The 17,400-nt window shown below is 36.1% G+C and overlaps 3 protein-coding genes across 6 annotated transcripts; all 3 read left to right on the top strand.

Moving 5' to 3' along the window:
* Positions 1-315: 315 nt before the first annotated feature.
* Positions 316-2,369, top strand: LOC116005025 (heat stress transcription factor A-4c-like). The gene is made up of 2 exons (XM_031245247.1): positions 316-788; positions 1,195-2,369. The coding sequence occupies exons 1-2, from the start codon at positions 570-572 to the stop codon at positions 2,044-2,046; spliced, it is 1,071 nt and encodes a 356-aa protein (XP_031101107.1). The 5' UTR covers positions 316-569; the 3' UTR covers positions 2,047-2,369.
* Positions 2,370-4,436: 2,067 nt separating this feature from the next.
* LOC116004632 (probable sugar phosphate/phosphate translocator At1g06470) lies at positions 4,437-12,030 on the top strand. Of its 3 annotated transcripts, none has more exons than XM_031244767.1 (13): positions 4,440-4,698; positions 4,846-5,525; positions 5,647-5,816; positions 5,978-6,063; positions 6,777-6,826; positions 7,427-7,494; positions 8,704-8,804; positions 8,954-8,966; positions 10,274-10,458; positions 10,937-11,023; positions 11,127-11,221; positions 11,492-11,653; positions 11,772-12,030. In XM_031244767.1, exons 2-12 carry the CDS (start codon positions 5,002-5,004, stop codon positions 11,613-11,615), a joined length of 1,503 nt encoding a protein of 500 aa, XP_031100627.1. In that variant the 5' UTR covers positions 4,440-4,698; positions 4,846-5,001; the 3' UTR covers positions 11,616-11,653; positions 11,772-12,030. The 3 variants fall into 3 exon arrangements, with proteins under 3 accessions (XP_031100635.1, XP_031100627.1, XP_031100621.1); XM_031244761.1 differs by having other exon boundaries at positions 11,769-12,030; XM_031244775.1 differs by lacking the exons at positions 11,492-11,653; positions 11,772-12,030 and having other exon boundaries at positions 4,437-4,698; positions 10,977-11,023; positions 11,127-11,192.
* Positions 12,031-13,213: 1,183 nt separating this feature from the next.
* On the top strand, positions 13,214-17,158 carry LOC116004583 (G-type lectin S-receptor-like serine/threonine-protein kinase SD2-5). 2 transcript variants are annotated; one of them, XM_031244706.1, is made up of 3 exons: positions 13,214-13,927; positions 14,646-15,143; positions 15,357-17,158. In XM_031244706.1, exons 1-3 carry the CDS (start codon positions 13,252-13,254, stop codon positions 16,931-16,933), a joined length of 2,751 nt encoding a protein of 916 aa, XP_031100566.1. In that variant the 5' UTR covers positions 13,214-13,251; the 3' UTR covers positions 16,934-17,158. The 2 variants fall into 2 exon arrangements, with proteins under 2 accessions (XP_031100566.1, XP_031100559.1); XM_031244699.1 differs by having other exon boundaries at positions 14,646-17,158.
* Positions 17,159-17,400: the final 242 nt, after the last annotated feature.

Below are 17,400 nucleotides of genomic sequence, written 5' to 3'. Positions count from 1 at the left end.
TTATTAGGCGGCTATCCACACTAGTTCCCTTCACTAGAGGCAATTATAATTTATACGTCCACTTGCACCTTCTCTTCAAACTTGGACCGCCGACAACGTTGCAAAAATTGGGTCAAATACAACGAACAAAATGAACCGTTGAGATTTTCGCACCAACGATCTATTTCTGTTCATCCTGTTCCAAGTCAAATCCTTACTCTTTCCTTTTTTTTCTCTTGGTCAAGGTGAAATGTGACGCCGTCAATCAAATCAACACCCCCCCCCACCCCCCCCTCATCCTCATCGCTTTTATATATACACACTCTCTTGTGCTTTCTTCCACTCAACAATCTCACCTTCTAGTTCCAGTTTAGGTTTTTCTTGAATTTTCTGTCAAAGAATCAACTGGGGTTTGGCTAATTTCAGTTTTATCATCTGGGTTTGGGTTTGAATTTGAAAAAGTTTCAATCTTTAAACTCAAAAAGCAATCTCATAAAGAGGGATTTTGTCAGTGCTTGTGCTTTTCCCTGAATTGGATGAAAACAGAAAAGTTGCAGAGACGTATATAAAGTAGATTTGGTTGGTGTGAAATGGATGGAACTCAGGGTGGCGGCTCTGCTTCACCTGCGCCGTTTCTGGCAAAGACATATGAACTGGTGGATGACCGTGCAACCAACTCCGTTGTTTCATGGAGCCGCGGCGGCCGGAGCTTTGTCGTTTGGAACCCGCCGGAATTCGCCCGGGACTTGCTGCCTAAGTACTTTAAGCACAACAATTTTTCCAGCTTCATCCGTCAGCTTAATACATATGTAAGCACTCACTATATATTTCACCTTTTCTTATACCTGTTAGATACAAATACAATCTAACATATTATATAATAGTCTAGGAAAAACTTAATCTTGTAGTAGTAAAATCGAAGCAATATTGATCTCCGGTCATAATTGAGATCTTGTTATTGTATTGCTGGTAGACGGTTAGTCATTTCTGTCCCATTAGAAGTCAGAATTACAATGATAGGCACAAAGTCTGATTGAATAACAATTTTTAAATATTTAGTCCTAGATAATAGACACAAAGTCTGATTGAATAACAATTTTTCAGATATTTAATCCAATCAAACTACATAATAAACCTACTCAGTATATTATTAGGGAAAATCTAGGGAAAATCTTATATTACCTCTGTTTCATAGTTTTGTGTGGGCTTTGGCAGGGCTTCAGAAAGGTTGATGCTGAGCAGTGGGAGTTCGCGAACGATGAGTTCATAAGGGGGCAGACGCATCTCCTGAAGAACATTCATCGCCGCAAGCCAATCCACAGCCACTCTGCTCAACCGAATTCCGGCGTTCCGTTGAGTGAATCGGAGAGACGGGAATTGGAAGAGGAGATAGAGAGTTTGAAGCAGGAGAACACCTCGCTCCGGGTGGAATTAGACAGGCGCGAGCAGGAGAATCGCGAATGCAGATTTGAGTTTCAGTCACTGAATTCGAGATTGCAGAGCATCGATGAGCGGCAGCGCCAAGTTGTGGCCCTAATAGCGCAGCAGATATCTCTGAAACCTGATCTTATGCACCGCCTTGAAGTTGTCCATAACAAGAAGCGGAAACCCTCCGTTTCCAATGGGCAGTTGGAGCTGGTTAACAACCTGGATTCCTCCATAACTGTTTGCCACAACATCCTCAACGGAATTTCTAACGGCGAAGAAGCTTATGGAAACTTCGAGACGCTTCCATTACAGGCCTCTCCGGTTATTGTAACTGATTTCCAAGCCCCCTCTGGAGATTCCCGTTTCTCTTCACCTTCCACTCAAACTGATACCCCTGAAATTTCGTCTTTTCATACCAACGCTGCTTGTGCCGTAGATGTTGATAGATTGAAAGATCGGTTAGAGGGGAGAAGTTCCACGGCGGCGGTGCCGGTGGGAGGGAACGACGTGTTCTGGCAACAGTTCCTGACAGAGGAAGTTGAGTCGGAGAGAAGAGAGATTGGGATGAGAAATGGTAGAGAATGCATGATTGTTTTTGCAGAACAGATGGGGCATTTCACTCCGGCAACTGGAATCTGATGCTGCTATTTGAGTATTTCCTTCATGTTCGATCTTGCCGATAAGATAACCATTAGTTTAGAATGCAATGTGGCAAACTGGCAATTGCTAAATGCTAGCTAGCTATTCAGTATTTCCTTCAAATCTTCAATTTCTTGATGGATACACTAACCTTCTAAGTTTTTAGAGTTATTATAGTGTATGTACATGTTGACATGAGGATAAGTGTAATATTGTGATTGATCTAGAAAAACGGTTGGTCATAGTGTTTATTTATTTTTAATTTTTACAAATAAAACAGACATGTAATGTGAAAAATAAAAGATTATTTTCATATTTTAAAAGCCAAGTCAATTGGTTTTGGTCTTGTCTTAAGTTGGTTTAGATTTAATTCATTTTTTTTTAAACATGTGCTCCTTTCAAGCTTTTAGAGCAACTACATGCTCATGGTTGAAAAAAATCGTTAGACGCTTCTCGAACGTTCTGGGAGCGCCTAGTGCCTAGGCCGCCTAGGTGTTAGTGTATTTTTTTTAAATTTATTTAAGTATTTTCAATTTTTTAAAGACTAATAATTATAAATTATATAAAACTTTAATAGTTAATAAGAAAATATTAAATATTAACCTAAAAATATCTAGATTTTTACAATTTAGGGTTATTTCACTAAAAACGATGTTGTTTTGAGTGAAATAGCTCATTAAAAAAGAAGAACAATAGTTAATTGCTTGACTAGGCAGCCTAGTCGGCGCCTAGGAGGCCTAGGCGGTCAGCGCCTAAGCGGCCTAGGCGGTCGCCTAGTCGGGCAGCCGCCTAGACCACCATTTAAGGTGATATGCTAGGCGGTCGACTGGCGCCTAGCGCCTAGGCGGAAATTAATCGGCGCCTATGTGGAATTTTTTTCTTTGTAAGGCAAATAAAGGGAAACAAATAATCACGCCATAGTTGTCACGCGTTCAATAGACATTATTTGTGCACCAAATGCAACTTGTAGTGGCTTTAAAAAAAATTCTCAAACATCATGCACGAAGGTTAATAATCATATTAATTAGTTTTTTTTTTTAATATGCAACAATTTTAAGTGAAATATAATATTTTTTATAAACTAATTAGTAAATATTATAATTTCATTATAACTAATATTTTTAATTAAAAATGTAATAGTTGTTAACTAAAAAAATCATTACATATTTAAGACATTTCTTACATAGTCACATGATATCAAACAAGGTTAACTGAAAATATAAAGAAAAAAAAAGAATATTTATTTTGTTTTTATGTTATTGATAATTGGTAATATTTCGACATCTTCAATAATTTCATAGTAGCCCCAGTCAAATTATCTATGCCCACCATTATTCTATGTCATTTCCAGAACTTGCATTGTTATGTTTATACCAAAAAAACAATTCAATCCACAACTTCATATTCACCCCTTAACTTGTATTCTAATTTCAATGTAAGATAAAAATAACAATAAGATAAAAATGGAGAGTATACATAGTTAAGAAAAGGCCTACAATTTTTTAAAAGTTCACTAATTATGGGATTGAGTGAAAAAAAGTGTATATGAGTGAGTTGGATTGCAAATATACTTTATTCAACCTAATGACATTCTTAATCATGAGTATTTGTAATATCATATAAATAATGCTTTTAATGTGTAGTTGGTCATTTGTCAACTTTCTATAAAAAGTTACGGTTTTTTGACAAATAAAAAAATGAAAACTTTTTTATCACAGATTTGAATGTGACGATCTAAGGCAACTTTGAAGAATTTAACTATAGTTGGAAAAAATATATTTACCTCTTTTGAATTTTGGAGTATGAAATTAATGCTCCGAAACCAAAATATTTTACTCCAGAAACCAAATATTGGGTTTTGAAACCAACATTTGGTTCCACTACCATGGTTTCAGAAACAAAATTGGTTTTGAAAATCAAAAATGGTTTTTGAAACCATAAAAAATAACTTTCGAAAATAAGTTTTTAAATTTTCAAACAGATCTTAAGATCTTATCATCGATTAAAAAGGTTTTTAATGCTCGGCATTGCTTTATAATTTTTTTTTGAGTACTACTGACTCGGTTATAATGTAATATCTGTTCATAAACTACTGTTTCAACCTAAAGTCAGCATCGCCTAGAACCCACCCCTCCCACATGTGGGTGCAACCGGATGCCACTAGACCACAAGGGCATTAGCAACATTGTTTTATAATTTCTTTTAAGATAAGACATTGGGTTTAAATGTTTTTTTGACGTCATAAAAAAGGAAAGAAATAGTTCCAATATTTTTTGAACGAGAACCTTTTTTATTTTTTATTTTTTTCAGGAAACATGCTTCACATTGAAGTTCTTTTTACCCATTTTTGGTTGCAAAATTTTTGGAGTGTTATTATTATTTGGTACGTAGCAACTGATATCTTGGAATTTAATCAAAAACATTAGACAAGTCAACAAATACTTTAGCTGGGAAAGCTTCCGGCTTCCGAACTCGTAACAGAAGACAGCGACGACACCCCCGACGTCAAACCAACTCCTTCTTCCCTCCCTCCGTGTTCTTCCACATAACAGATCTGAATTCCCAAACCTGATCTCTCACCAGAAAAGAACCCTCAAATCTGTCATCTAATTCCTTCTTCTTCTTCAGCTCTTTGGCTCCACGCAGACTCTGGTGAGTTCCATTCTTATGCTTCGCATTCTCCCAATCATGTGATGTATTGGAATCGCAAGATCCGTTTTTATTATTTTATTATTTTTAGTTTTTTGGATTATTGTTTCATTTGGTTCGTTGGAAATGAACTTGACCTTATTGAATTAGGTGGAGAGGTGAGGAATTTCTGAGTTGCCAGATCACGGATAGTTTGGATTAATATTTAGGGCTGCTGGTGAGGTTTTATTTCAGTGAGATTCGAGCTGCGAGGGGTTGATTGGGGATTGGGAATGTTGATCGAACCGATGGATATATGGCTCTGAGATGGTAGAAACTGAGCTTCCTTTACAGAAGCTTGAGGTTGGTCAGAGTGAGGGCGGCTATAGTGAGCATCCCGTGTCGGTTTTTCGTAGGGATCCTTCCTTCTCCGGCTGGTTCGATGAGGATGGAGCGTTCCATTCACCTCAACTGGGGGATGTGAATATTTGTGGTGGTGCTGAGGATTCGGATTTTGAATTGCCTCACCTTCATCATAGTGAAAGTGAGATAGGAGATGGATCTTTAGAGGCAGAGAGACAGCAGTTAAGAGGTACATTTTGGGAAAGAATGAGAGGTGGCTTTGACTTGGGTGAAGTGTCTGCAAGACATGGAAAAGAGAGTTATGTGCCATTCGATGTAGAGAATGGTTCTAAAGATGGTCGGAGTTCTGATTCATCAGTGGGCGAGAGATTTGTAAACTATCATGACACATCAAGGCCGTTTTCCAGAAGCCCTATTTCGGTTACTGATGTGCTGAAGACACTGTTCTTTATACTTGTTTGGTACATTTTCAGTACAATTTTGACGATGTAAGTTTCTCCCTTGCCTAGATAATGACAACTTTTTAAGTGTTTCTTCTTATGTTTTCTGGAGTATTGTAACTCTGAGAATCATTTATTTTTCGTCTTATTCTCTATTTGCATGGGACAGGTATAATAAAACACTTCTAGGGGATCATTTAGGGAAGTTCCCTGCTCCCCTACTTATGAATACTGTCCATTTTACAATGCAAGCTATTTTGGCTAATACAATAACTTGGATTTGGTCTGAAAGATTTAAGCCAACTATACCAATGTCATGGAAAGACTATTTCTTGAGAGGTAACTTTTCTCCTTTATTTGTTTTTGCTAATACTGTGCTCAGGATTTATTCTCCTCTAAATCTTGACCTTCCATTTCCCTTGCATTTTTTTTCCACTTCTGATAATTATTTTATTAATTTTCTAATAACTAATGCTACACATGGGCTTCTCTTTTCACAGTTGTACCAACAGCTCTTGGCACTGCATTAGATGTTAACTTGAGCAATGAATCTCTTGTTTTCATCACGGTTACATTTGCCACCATGGTTGGTCATTATTTCCTCTCTATATATATTTACTGATGGTATATACTTGGGATTGTCGTACTGCAATTTTGTACTAAATTTTGACTGCACCTTTTCCCATCAAAAACATGCGAGTAACTATCTTTATATGCAATGTTCTTTGGACATTCCAATTTATAGCAAATGTACTTAAAATATAAAAAGGAGTTTATCTGAACCAAGCATTTCTGGATTTTCTGCTACATTTGAACCCTTCATTGGACATTCCATTTTATAGCAAATAGAGAGGAATAGTTAAGAGACTTATTGACATCCATATACAACCCCTTGAAAGAAAAAAATTTAAAACTTCTGTTTTTCTAATGTTTAGGGGGTGTCTGTTTGAAAGAGTGTTTTTAGGTAATATAACATTCCTAGAAATCTCACATAATCTAAACATTTATTGGGAATGAGATTCCCGTGAATGTGGCAAAAAAAAAAAAAAAAAAAAACTAAAAACCAAGTTTGAAATCTTATTCCGTTGAACCAAAAAGGCATATAATATTCTAATGCTCACATTACAGGGCTGATATGATATGACTTCAACCAAACATCGCTTTAGTTGTTTATTTCCCTTATTGGTCATAGAGGGGTAGAAAAGAGATTGTGGGTTTGACTAGAGTGGTGTTTCTCTTTATAGCCTGTTAAAAGGATGCAGAACTCATTAATGGAAATCTGTTATGCTTCTGTTGCAGTGTAAATCAGCAGCACCAATATTCCTGCTATTTTTTGCCTTTGCTTTCAGGTAATTTCTTTCCCATGTTATTAAAGAAGTATGCATATTTAAACTTCATTTGTTATTATACTAGTGTAAGTAACTGATTTTATATTTTTCATAAAATATGCGGAACAGTATGCTAATCTAAAAGTTACTCTTTCTGCATTTTGTGCTGTAAGTTTAGCAAGATTTACCCCCCTCCCTCCCTTCCCATGGAAGAGCATTTGTTTTGTGAAAGAAGAGGTGTTGCTTATATAAAAAGGATTTATATATATGATTATTATATTCTCTCTGAAGCAAATCCAGTTAGTGCACCACTGAGAGAGTATGTATCTAATAAATGTCACCAAATCCACACATCACTCTCATATTTAATATGACAAAGCTTGCGTATGTCTGGTTCAAGTGATGCTGATTCTTTCCACATTTTTAAATATATTTTTTAATGACCTTGTGATTCAGTCCACACTGATTGAAAGCATGTGATTGTAATAGGGTTAATACCCAATTTAGTCCTCGACTATAGTGGTTTTTCTCGATTGTAATATGATTAGAATGAATTTTTTCTTAAGTTTGCATTTTATATTTCCTATGATAGTCTACCTAACCTAAAACTCTCTGTGGAAGGTTGGAGTCTCCAAGTTTTAAACTGTTCGGAATCATCTTAATTATCTCAGTTGGAATATTGTTGACAGGTATGCAGATTCTCCTTCATATACTTATTATAAGCATATTTTATTACGACTTGACATTCTTATTACTGAACATTTTTTTCCTTATGTATTGCCAACAAAAATAAGTTCCAGATATTACTTCCAATGCAATGTGATTAATGTCATGGTCATCCAGAAGTTATTATGTATTTTTATCTATTAATCTTTTACCAATTCAAAAAATTTCTTTTTATTTCTTTTGATAAAGTTAAAGGGATAATAAAGCAATTGCAATCTACTTAAACTTCCACAGGTTTTCTTTGTTTTGCTCTTCCTTCTTTTCCTTTTGTGTGTGTGTGTGTGGATTGTGGCCTTGTGGGGGGCTTAAATGAGTAACAAGTTGCTCTTAAGCATTTAAAATAATTAACATTCCAGTTTTCAAGAAGTGGACACGGCAGTTAAGCTGCTCACCTATAGGATGAGTGAAGTTCTCTTGATGGTTTATTACTGTTTTATGAATGACACCCTTATTGGGTGTAGAAACAATGCTGAGCTTATGATAACTTCTTTAGAAAGTAAAGGTTGGATCATCTTTTTTTTTTTTTCTCATTTTGTGATTTTCTTGTGACTTTTAATCTTTTGATGCGTATATGTCCTTTCTTCTATGCAATCTGTGTACCAATTATAGATTGTATTGATTTCTGTATGTGTTATTTCAAATATGCCACGCCCATCTAAGGCTGACACATCTGGCATAGTTTTGTATAAAAAAATTCATGCTTCTTTTCTCTCTTCCTTTTCCATGGCATAGTGCACTTTGAACTATCTATATTTTGTGTCCATCTTGTAATATTAATGTTGTTAAGAATACTAAGTTGGAAGGTCTCTTGGGTGGCAATGGACCAGTGGACTACCACCTGTTGGTAAGGTGGAAGCTACATCTGTTAAGCTAGTAGAATAATGGGGGAAGATATACACACTTTTGCACGGGACAAGATAGATTACGTAATTACTAGATTAACTTGATTGAAATCTTGCAAAAGTCTAGTATTTATAGGCTATGAAATTCCCAGAGACTTAACTATCAAAAGCTAAAAGGTGCATTGAAATATGACCAATTCTTTACACATTTAATACATGGTATATTTTCAGTAAGTAATGAGATAATTTAGTTTAGCACTTGACAATTTTGCTGCCTCTTTCTGTTTGTGGTTTATGGTTATCTCTAATTTGTATCCTTCATTCTTGAAGTTGCAAAGGAAACGGAGTTTCAGTTTTGGGGTTTCATCTTAGTTATGCTTGCTGCTTTTATGTCTGGGTTTCGATGGACGATGACACAGATACTTCTGCAGGTATGGTACTTGTAATCTTCCTTATTTGCAGGTCTGGAAAATTTATTTAATATCCAAAACAAATAGGTGACTTACATTGTCTATTTTGTTTTCCTGGCTCCTATTTTCCATCCCACTGGTGTATGCTGATGTAAAACTGGCGTAAAAAGAAAGAAACCTATGGTAAGGGACATCAACATCTTTTTATCCTCTTTGTGTTTACATCAGACACATCAGCATCCAATGCCTTCATACTTACTGACTTTTTGTGCATGTGAGCATGTCTATGCGGATACAGATTGTTATTTCTTGGTTTAACCCAATTAGTTATTTATTTGTACAGTTGTATGTAGTTTTACTTCATGAATGCAGCAACACATTATTAATAATTTTGCTTTTACGCTGTGTAATTCTTAGAACTATATTAAACTATTTGCGAGGCATATGTTTAGGTTAAGAAGGTTCTGACTCCTTGTTGTCTGAATAGGTTATCTATACAACAAGAGAACATGGTATGAGAGTCATGGCATTTTATATTGTCATTTTTCCTTGTAGCAAGATGTGATTAATTGATGGTGGAGAAAGTGTAGTTCTCATTGAAATCTGAATATGGACGTTACTTTAAGGCTTCTGAACATGCTATGGAAGTGGGGCTTTCAATATGCCATTCAATTTGTTGGGACAGATTTGTATTCATGATTTTATATGTACAAAATCTGTATGTGCTTTTATGGGGCTCCTTAATTCAATCTGTAGATGGATTGGCGGGTGGCTTTGGGGTTTGAACTATTGTTTTAGTCCTGAGACTTGTTTTCCTCTGTTGCTTTTACTTGTTTCACTTCCTTGATAAAATTTGTTCTTTTACACTTTGTCCTTACTAGATATAGAAATATTGAGGAAGTTCGGGCTTGGCGTAGTGGCCTAATGCTAACCCATTGACCTATTATGCCACAGAACCAAACTTTTAAAACCCCATAAAGCAGAAATGAGTTGCAATTGTATATATCTTCCTTTCCTAATCCATGCAAGGATGCCCTCTGCTCCTATATCCATCCTTTTATAGAGAATCGTTGAGGACTTCATTGAGTTGAGGAAGCCATAAAATTTCACCTCTATAAAACCTTGAATATTGGTCTACCATTGACATCATAAATGGTAGCGAACTGAGCTACTTTTAGATAGTTAAAGGAAGCTTGAAGTTCATTAAGGAGGTACTGTTATGAAGCATAATTCTGTTGTAGGATATGAAGCTGCTCCAATATTTTATTGGAGACCTAGCAAGACTCTACTTTTCTTGTCAAACAGACATTTGGCAGGCTCAAAGTAGAGTCATTACAGGAAAACAATAAGATGGCTGTGCATATAATGAATGACTCATATTTGTACTTGTCTTGAAATCAAGATCTTTACTGTGTTATTTACCGGATTAGGAGTTAGGTATTCACCATTAATTGAAGAAAAGCTGAACTGCTTACATTAATTAATTTCAGGTCTGAAAAATCCGCTTACCCTAATGAGCTACGTTACTCCAGTGATGGCTCTTTCAACTGCGCTGCTCTCGCTTTTTTTGGATCCATGGAATGAATTCAGTAAGAGCCATCACTTCAATAGCTCATGGCATATCACCAGAAGTTGTTTACTGATGCTTTTTGGTGGAACTCTGGCATTCTTTATGGTATGAATTCTGGATTCAGAGATTTGAATTTAGTTTGTTGATGATCCTCCAAAGTTCCAAAATTTTAATGGTGGCCTTCCTTTTATTTATTTATAATATCTAAAAAAGATAGGGCCTGTCAAAATAAAAAAGAGTTAATTACTGAAATGGTCCCTTGACTATACCGAAATTACCAATTTGGTCCTGATTTAACGGATGTCTAACGGCAAAATAAACGGAGGACCAAATTGGTTAAAATTTTTAAAGTCGAGGGACTTAATTGTTCAAAAAATATAGTCAATGACCAAATTGGTAATTTCACTATAGTCAAGGGATCATTTTGGTAATTAACTCAATAAAAAATTTAATGTAATATTATTCATTTGTTACTAGTCTTCCCAAACAGATTATGCAGAGCTCAACAATCAACTCTTATATATATTTTTAAATTTTTTTTATGTGCATTTCTTTTTTCCTTATATGAACAGATTTGTTGCAGGTGTTGACAGAATTTATTCTTGTATCTGTTACAAGTGCAGTTACGGTGACAATAGCGGGAGTTGTCAAGGAGGCTGTTACTATTTTGGTATGAACTGAGATACTGATTATACACATTAAAAATCTCTTTTGTTGAAGTTCATTGCTTTTTGTATGAAACTGACCAGCAATCAACTCTCTGGCATCTTCAGGTTGCTGTATTTTACTTTCATGACGAATTTACCTGGTTGAAAGGGCTTGGTCTTGGCACAATTATGGTTGGTGTCAGCTTGTTTAACTGGTACAAGTAAGTAACACGACATTGGTATTAGAGGGAGCTGTGAACTTGTTATTCTTCTCTCCATATTGATGAAGTAAAAACCATTTAATTTGTTTCTTATCTGTTAGTAAAAGTTTTCTTGTTGTCATACTGATATTTGTAGCTATCTATTTAGTAGAAGATATAGATTCACTGTTTGCTAAGGCAGCCTTAACTTTGTCATTCTTGATTGTTCTTCTGGCTTCTCAAGTCATGGTTGAGATGATTTTGAATTGCTGGATGGCTTGTATTTCTCAGGTACAAGAAATTACAAAAGGGTCAGTCGAGTGAAGATGAAATAGGACGCTCGGTTACTAAAGATGCCACCACAAAGTATGTCATTCTTGAAGAAATGGAAGATCAAGAAGATGATGGGCCTTGAATTCTCTGTACCACTTTTACTTTGATTGGTCAACTCGAGTGAGTTCTTACCTAGTTCAATTGTTTTAATTTCATTATTTTTGTTATTTGATCCTTGTCTTTTTAGTGCGGTCTTGATGACTGACAAAACTGACCAGTCTACTTAATGTATTAGTAGATAGATGGTGCATGCATTCCGGGACATCCTTCCTACCTGGGATGGAAGCTAAATTCTCGTCTGCAGCATAGTTCTCATGATCTCCTTTGAAAGTTGAGGATACTTTTATGTGTATGAAGTGAATAGAATAGCCCATTTTTGTGTGACATATCATCACATATACTACATAATATTCAATTGGCTGTATATCTGCATTCTGAATCAAATCACCCTCACAATTTTACCTCTTTTCTGATTCATATACAAACTCTTGCTAAAATTGATGATGCGTATCGGAAGTAAAAAAAACATAAGTTTGTTCTACCATTATGACTTGAGTTTCTCATTGTTTTAATGGAATTTCTCCTTATCAAGAGAAGAGCATATGATAATATTTAAAATAATAAATAAATCACCACAGAGACAGACCATCTTTAGAAAAGGTTGAATTTCCAATCTCAAAGGCCCTCCACATTTCGGTTTGACGGAGCATTTGGGAAGATTTAAATTATGATGGCTCAATGGTTTAACAGAAAGATGTAAATTATGGTGACTCAATGGTTTAACAGACTGACAATCTTGCTTACATAGTTACATGAATTGGTGCATTATTGGATTTATTGCAGATTTGTTTGAAAAGAGAAGTTTTTAATTAGAGAATGAATTGCCTGTTAATTCCAAAAACTAAACAAGCAATCCGGCTTGTTGTCTATTCCAAAAGAGTAATTATTATGTAATTCTATTTTATTCTCATTTTCTACTCCCTATGATGCGACATGCTTTTATTATTTAATATAATTTGAACACTTTGTGCCAGTAAAAATTGAGGGTTGATTTTTGTAGTCCAAGTAGTATTTTTTATTCCAAAACTGAATGAGTGCATAAAATATAGAGTAATACTACATGTACTCTCACTTTTTACTCTATTTTTTTTATCCATGCTGATGGGCAAATTATTATGTGGACTCGGATCCAAAATACATAATTTACATACGAAATGTTCACAATTGATATACTGGGTTCATAACTTACATACTAAATGTTCACAATTCTAATTGTAAACATTCAGTGAACATTCAATATGTATATGTAAATGGACGCGAGTTCAGCTTACAAGATGGACCCGGGTTCATGATATAACTATTGTTGTTAATGTGTCATCTTTTTGATTGATTTAAATAACAAAATTGACCACTTTTTTTTTTTTTTTAATCCATTTACACTTATTTACCCAATAAAATTTGTACACATGCCGACAGTTATCATGGAATTACATATATCATTTTCTGAAAATTTATGACAGTAGGGCATGCAGAAGAAGACTGGATTGGTAGACTTAATTAGTAATTACGCGTTGATATGATGTGTTGTTAGCTTGACTTCACTTGTGACCTTGGTTTGGTTTGGTTTGGTTTCCTACTTCCTAGTTCCTACCCAGTACCCGTTATATTGTTGCTCCTCAGCTCCTCTGATCCTTTGATTACACAACACAGAGACAACAATGGCTTCGCATTACTACACCCAAATCCAATCATCATTACATATCCTTGCAGCAGCAGCAGCAGCTCTCATCCTTTGTTCGCAATCCAGCCTTATCTGTGGCCAACCGCTTCCGGAGTATAATATTGCCAACTCCTCCTCTATTATTTCCTGGACCAACATAAATACTATTAACTACTCCTATGTCCCAAATCATTCAGATGAAGTTGGATACACTTGGGCTATCCTGATCAGACAAATTAATTCTTCTACGAGCTTTGCATGTGGCCTAATATGTGATGATTACTTGGGCACTACCTGCCACTTCGGTGTCCTCCTCTCCAAATATTTTGATTACAACCCGCCTCGCAACCACCTGTATCTAATGTGGTCTGCTGCTAACCGGAACCATCGTGTGACAGTAAATGCAAGCGTGGAACTGAGGCGAGATGGAGGCTTGTTTCTCATGGACTCTAATGGAGCCCTGTTTTGGTCCACGCAAACCAACATCAATGGGAGTCGTAGTGTATCCGGTTTGAATTTGACGGAGAATGGTAATCTTGTCATTTTTGGAAAAAATAATGAAACCATTTGGCAGTCTTTTGATTATCCCGTGCACGTTATACCACCTAAGCAACTAAATGGTAGGCCAATGGAGCTTATCAGAGGCAACATATCAACTTCAAACTATGGAGAAGGTAGGTTATCTAGTGTTCATTCTGATCTTTTTTGTAGCTTTTCATTGTGACTACAAATATATTTTTATTTATAATCGAAGGACAGATCGGAAGTAAAAATTAATTCAATCTTTGAATATATAAATATATATTTATATTATCTTGTGGTTTAGTAGCACAAAGTGACTTTCCTACCATTTCAACCTATCACACAAACCTTACCATGAAAATTACACTTCAATTATGTATATTCTGAAAAAGATTTTATAGTTTAATTTTTAAAAATAATTTGTGTGCCAATTTAGCAATGTTAGGTTACAAAGTACTAAAATTTAATGGTCTAAACATACATATTTAAGTATAAATAGTTGAATTTTATTCACCAATAATTATATAATACAGAGTTTTTTTCAAAAAAATATAATACAGAGTTAGTACCGGAAATTAACCCGGCTTTCAAATATTGCTTGACACCAAAATTAATTTTCAAGTAATATTGCCAAAGGCCTTGTGGTCAAGTGGCACCCGGTGTACACTCCCATGTAGAAGGGAGTGGGTTCGAGCCTCAGTGGAGGCATTTGACTCTTTGCGCTTCACTAGGTTGAATAGATACTACATTGTAACCAAGTCAATAGAACTCGAAAAAAAAAAATTCAAAAAATTTTTTCCAAGTAATATTTCTTTACTCTCTCGCCTACTTTAATGATAACCAGCAACTTTTCTGTGTTAAATTCTCCAGATTGGGTCGTTCCATTATCTGGAGTTATCCTGTTCCGTCAAAGCAGCATTCATAATTATGCGATGTTTGCGTGTGGCTTAATCTGTGATGACTTTGGCACTACCTGCCTCTTTGGTGTCCTCTCATTCAATCAAGAGGATATGGATATGTATATACAATTAAAGTTGGATTACCAGAGTCTAAAGTTGGATTACCAGAGTCTAGTTTGGTCTGCTAGCCGGAACCATCCCGTTACAGTTAATGCAAGCGTGGAACTGAGGCGAGATGGAGGCTTGTTTTTGATGGACTCTAATGGAACAGAGGTTTGGTCCACACACACTAGTGGGAATCCTGCCGTGGGTTTGAATTTGACGGAGAATGGAAACCTCGTCATTTTTGGCAAAAATAATGAAACCATTTGGCAGTCTTTTGATCATCCTACAGACACCCTACTACCTGGCCAAGTAAAACCCGGACAGACGCTGAAAGCCAGCATATCTACATCAAACTTTGAAGAAGGTTCGTATTCACTCTACGTTAGTGATGACTATTCGGTTCATGCTTATTTACGCTCCTCTAATGCCTACCCGTATCAATATACCCCGCTTATGGGAGTATATGTAAATTTTTCGGAATATTGGCAAACCGATGAATTCCTCAAGTTTGAGCCTAATGGGCATTTGGGAGCGTACAGATTGTCATCAACACATGAGTTTGAGGATGTTTTTGCAGATTCAATTGATTTTTGTGGATACCCATTGTCTTGCGGAAGATACGGTGTTTGTGAGTATGATCAATACTGTAATTGCCCTGCTAAAAACAGCTTTTTCACGCAAATAGACAGTAGAGATCCAAAGCAAGGATGTTCTTTAATTACTCCCATTTCGTGTGAACATTCCCAACTCCATACTCTTCTGGAGATGAAGGATACTACTTGTATTGGTGAATATTATATGAGTGACGAGTTTGGTGAGTACACGGATTTAGAAAGTTGTAAACATGCATGCTTAAGGAACTGCTCCTGCAAAGCAGCTCAATTTAATAGTTATGGTTCAAAAGGATACTGTGTATTGTTGAATGAAGTTCTCTCCCTTGCGACAAGCGACACTAATGATGTTTATCTAAAGGTGCAAAATTCGTCCACCATACATATGCATAGCCATCCATGGATTCTGCAGAGGCATGCCAAGACGATTTTGGGGACTACTGGTGCTTCCATAGCTGTTGTTTTAACAATCATTGTCATTTATTTATCCTTGCTTAGAAACAAAAAAGTTCAGCTCGAAGATGAGGAGTTTTTGGATGGTGTGCCAGGGTTGCCCACACGATTTTCTTATCAAGACTTGAGCGCTATGACCCAAAATTTCTCTAGGAAACTAGGGGAGGGAGGATTTGGTTCTGTTTTTGAAGGAGCATTACACCAAGGCACTAAAATTGCAGTTAAGTTCCTGAAAGAAGTTGATCAAATAAAGAGTTCATTCTTGGCTGAAGTGGCAACACTAGGAAGCATGGATCACGCCAATCTAGTCAAATTAATAGGGTTTTGTGCTGCAAAATCACAGAGACTTTTGGTGTATGAACACATGGCCAATGGCTCTTTGGATAAATGGATTTTTAATGGGAAGCAACAGCAGCAGGAACATGGACTCACTTGGCAAACCAAAAAGAAAATCATGTCAGATGTTGCCAAAGGGTTAGCATATCTTCACGAAGATTGCAATCATAAGATCATTCACTTGGACATCAAACCTCAGAACATCCTCTTAGATCAAAATTTCAATGCAAAAGTGGCAGACTTTGGATTGTCAAAGCTGGTAGCAAAAGACCAGAGCAAAGTTGTCACAACACTGAGAGGAACTCCAGGCTACATAGCCCCAGAATGCACGAGCTTGATTATAACGGAGAAAGTAGATGTGTACAGCTTTGGGATCGTGATGTTAGAAATTGTTTGCGGGCGGAAGAATGTGGACTGGGATCAGGCCGAGGAAGAAGTGCACTTGCTGAGCGTGTTCAAGAGAAAAATGGAAGAAGATAAAGTTGGTGAGATGTTTGATATGTACAACAAAGATTTGGAAGTGCAGAAAGAAGAAGGAATAGAAATGATGAGGATTGCTGGTTGGTGCTTACACAGTGATTATACAAAGAGGCCTTCCATGTCAGAGGTGGTGAAGGCATTACAAGGTTTGGCAACTGTTGATGATAATAACTTAAACTTGGATTACAACTTCAGTAATCAGGAGGCGGAAGCATCTCCTGATGCTACCAGCAATACAGTATTAGTTTCATCAATTTTATCTGGGCCAAGGTGAACTGTCTGCTTAATCCTTTATTCTGTCACAACATAATAAAGCAAATTAGATAGTTGGTATCAATTTCCTGTTGTTTTTGCTACAATTTACACCTTTAGCTTTGTATAGTTCTACTTGTGTGTATGATGGTCCTAAGTCAAACTGATGCAATTTCGCAAGATACTAGTTATGTATTGCTTATACTGTGATGCAATTTTGCAAGATACTAGTTATGTATTGCTTATACTGATATGTGTCATGGTAGGTTGTAGGAGGCACACAAAATTTACCAAAAACGACAACAAAATTAAGTTAAAGGTTAAAGAGAAACTCGTAGTCACTATTCTAAGGATATGCATTGAGTAAAACTCACTTCTATAAAATAGCTCACAAATTACACAAAATGAGTAAACCATGTTAGGGCATTGGGTTAACTTCAATTCTATGTAATAGCCACAAACCACGTTAGGGCATTTCCCTAAATTCTG

The sequence above is a fragment of the Ipomoea triloba genome, chromosome 2, assembly GCF_003576645.1.
Source record: "Ipomoea triloba cultivar NCNSP0323 chromosome 2, ASM357664v1".
NCBI lineage: Eukaryota > Viridiplantae > Streptophyta > Magnoliopsida > Solanales > Convolvulaceae > Ipomoea > Ipomoea triloba.
The sequence above is the reverse complement of the archived record's forward strand: the minus strand, read 5'-3'. Positions and strand labels throughout refer to the sequence as shown.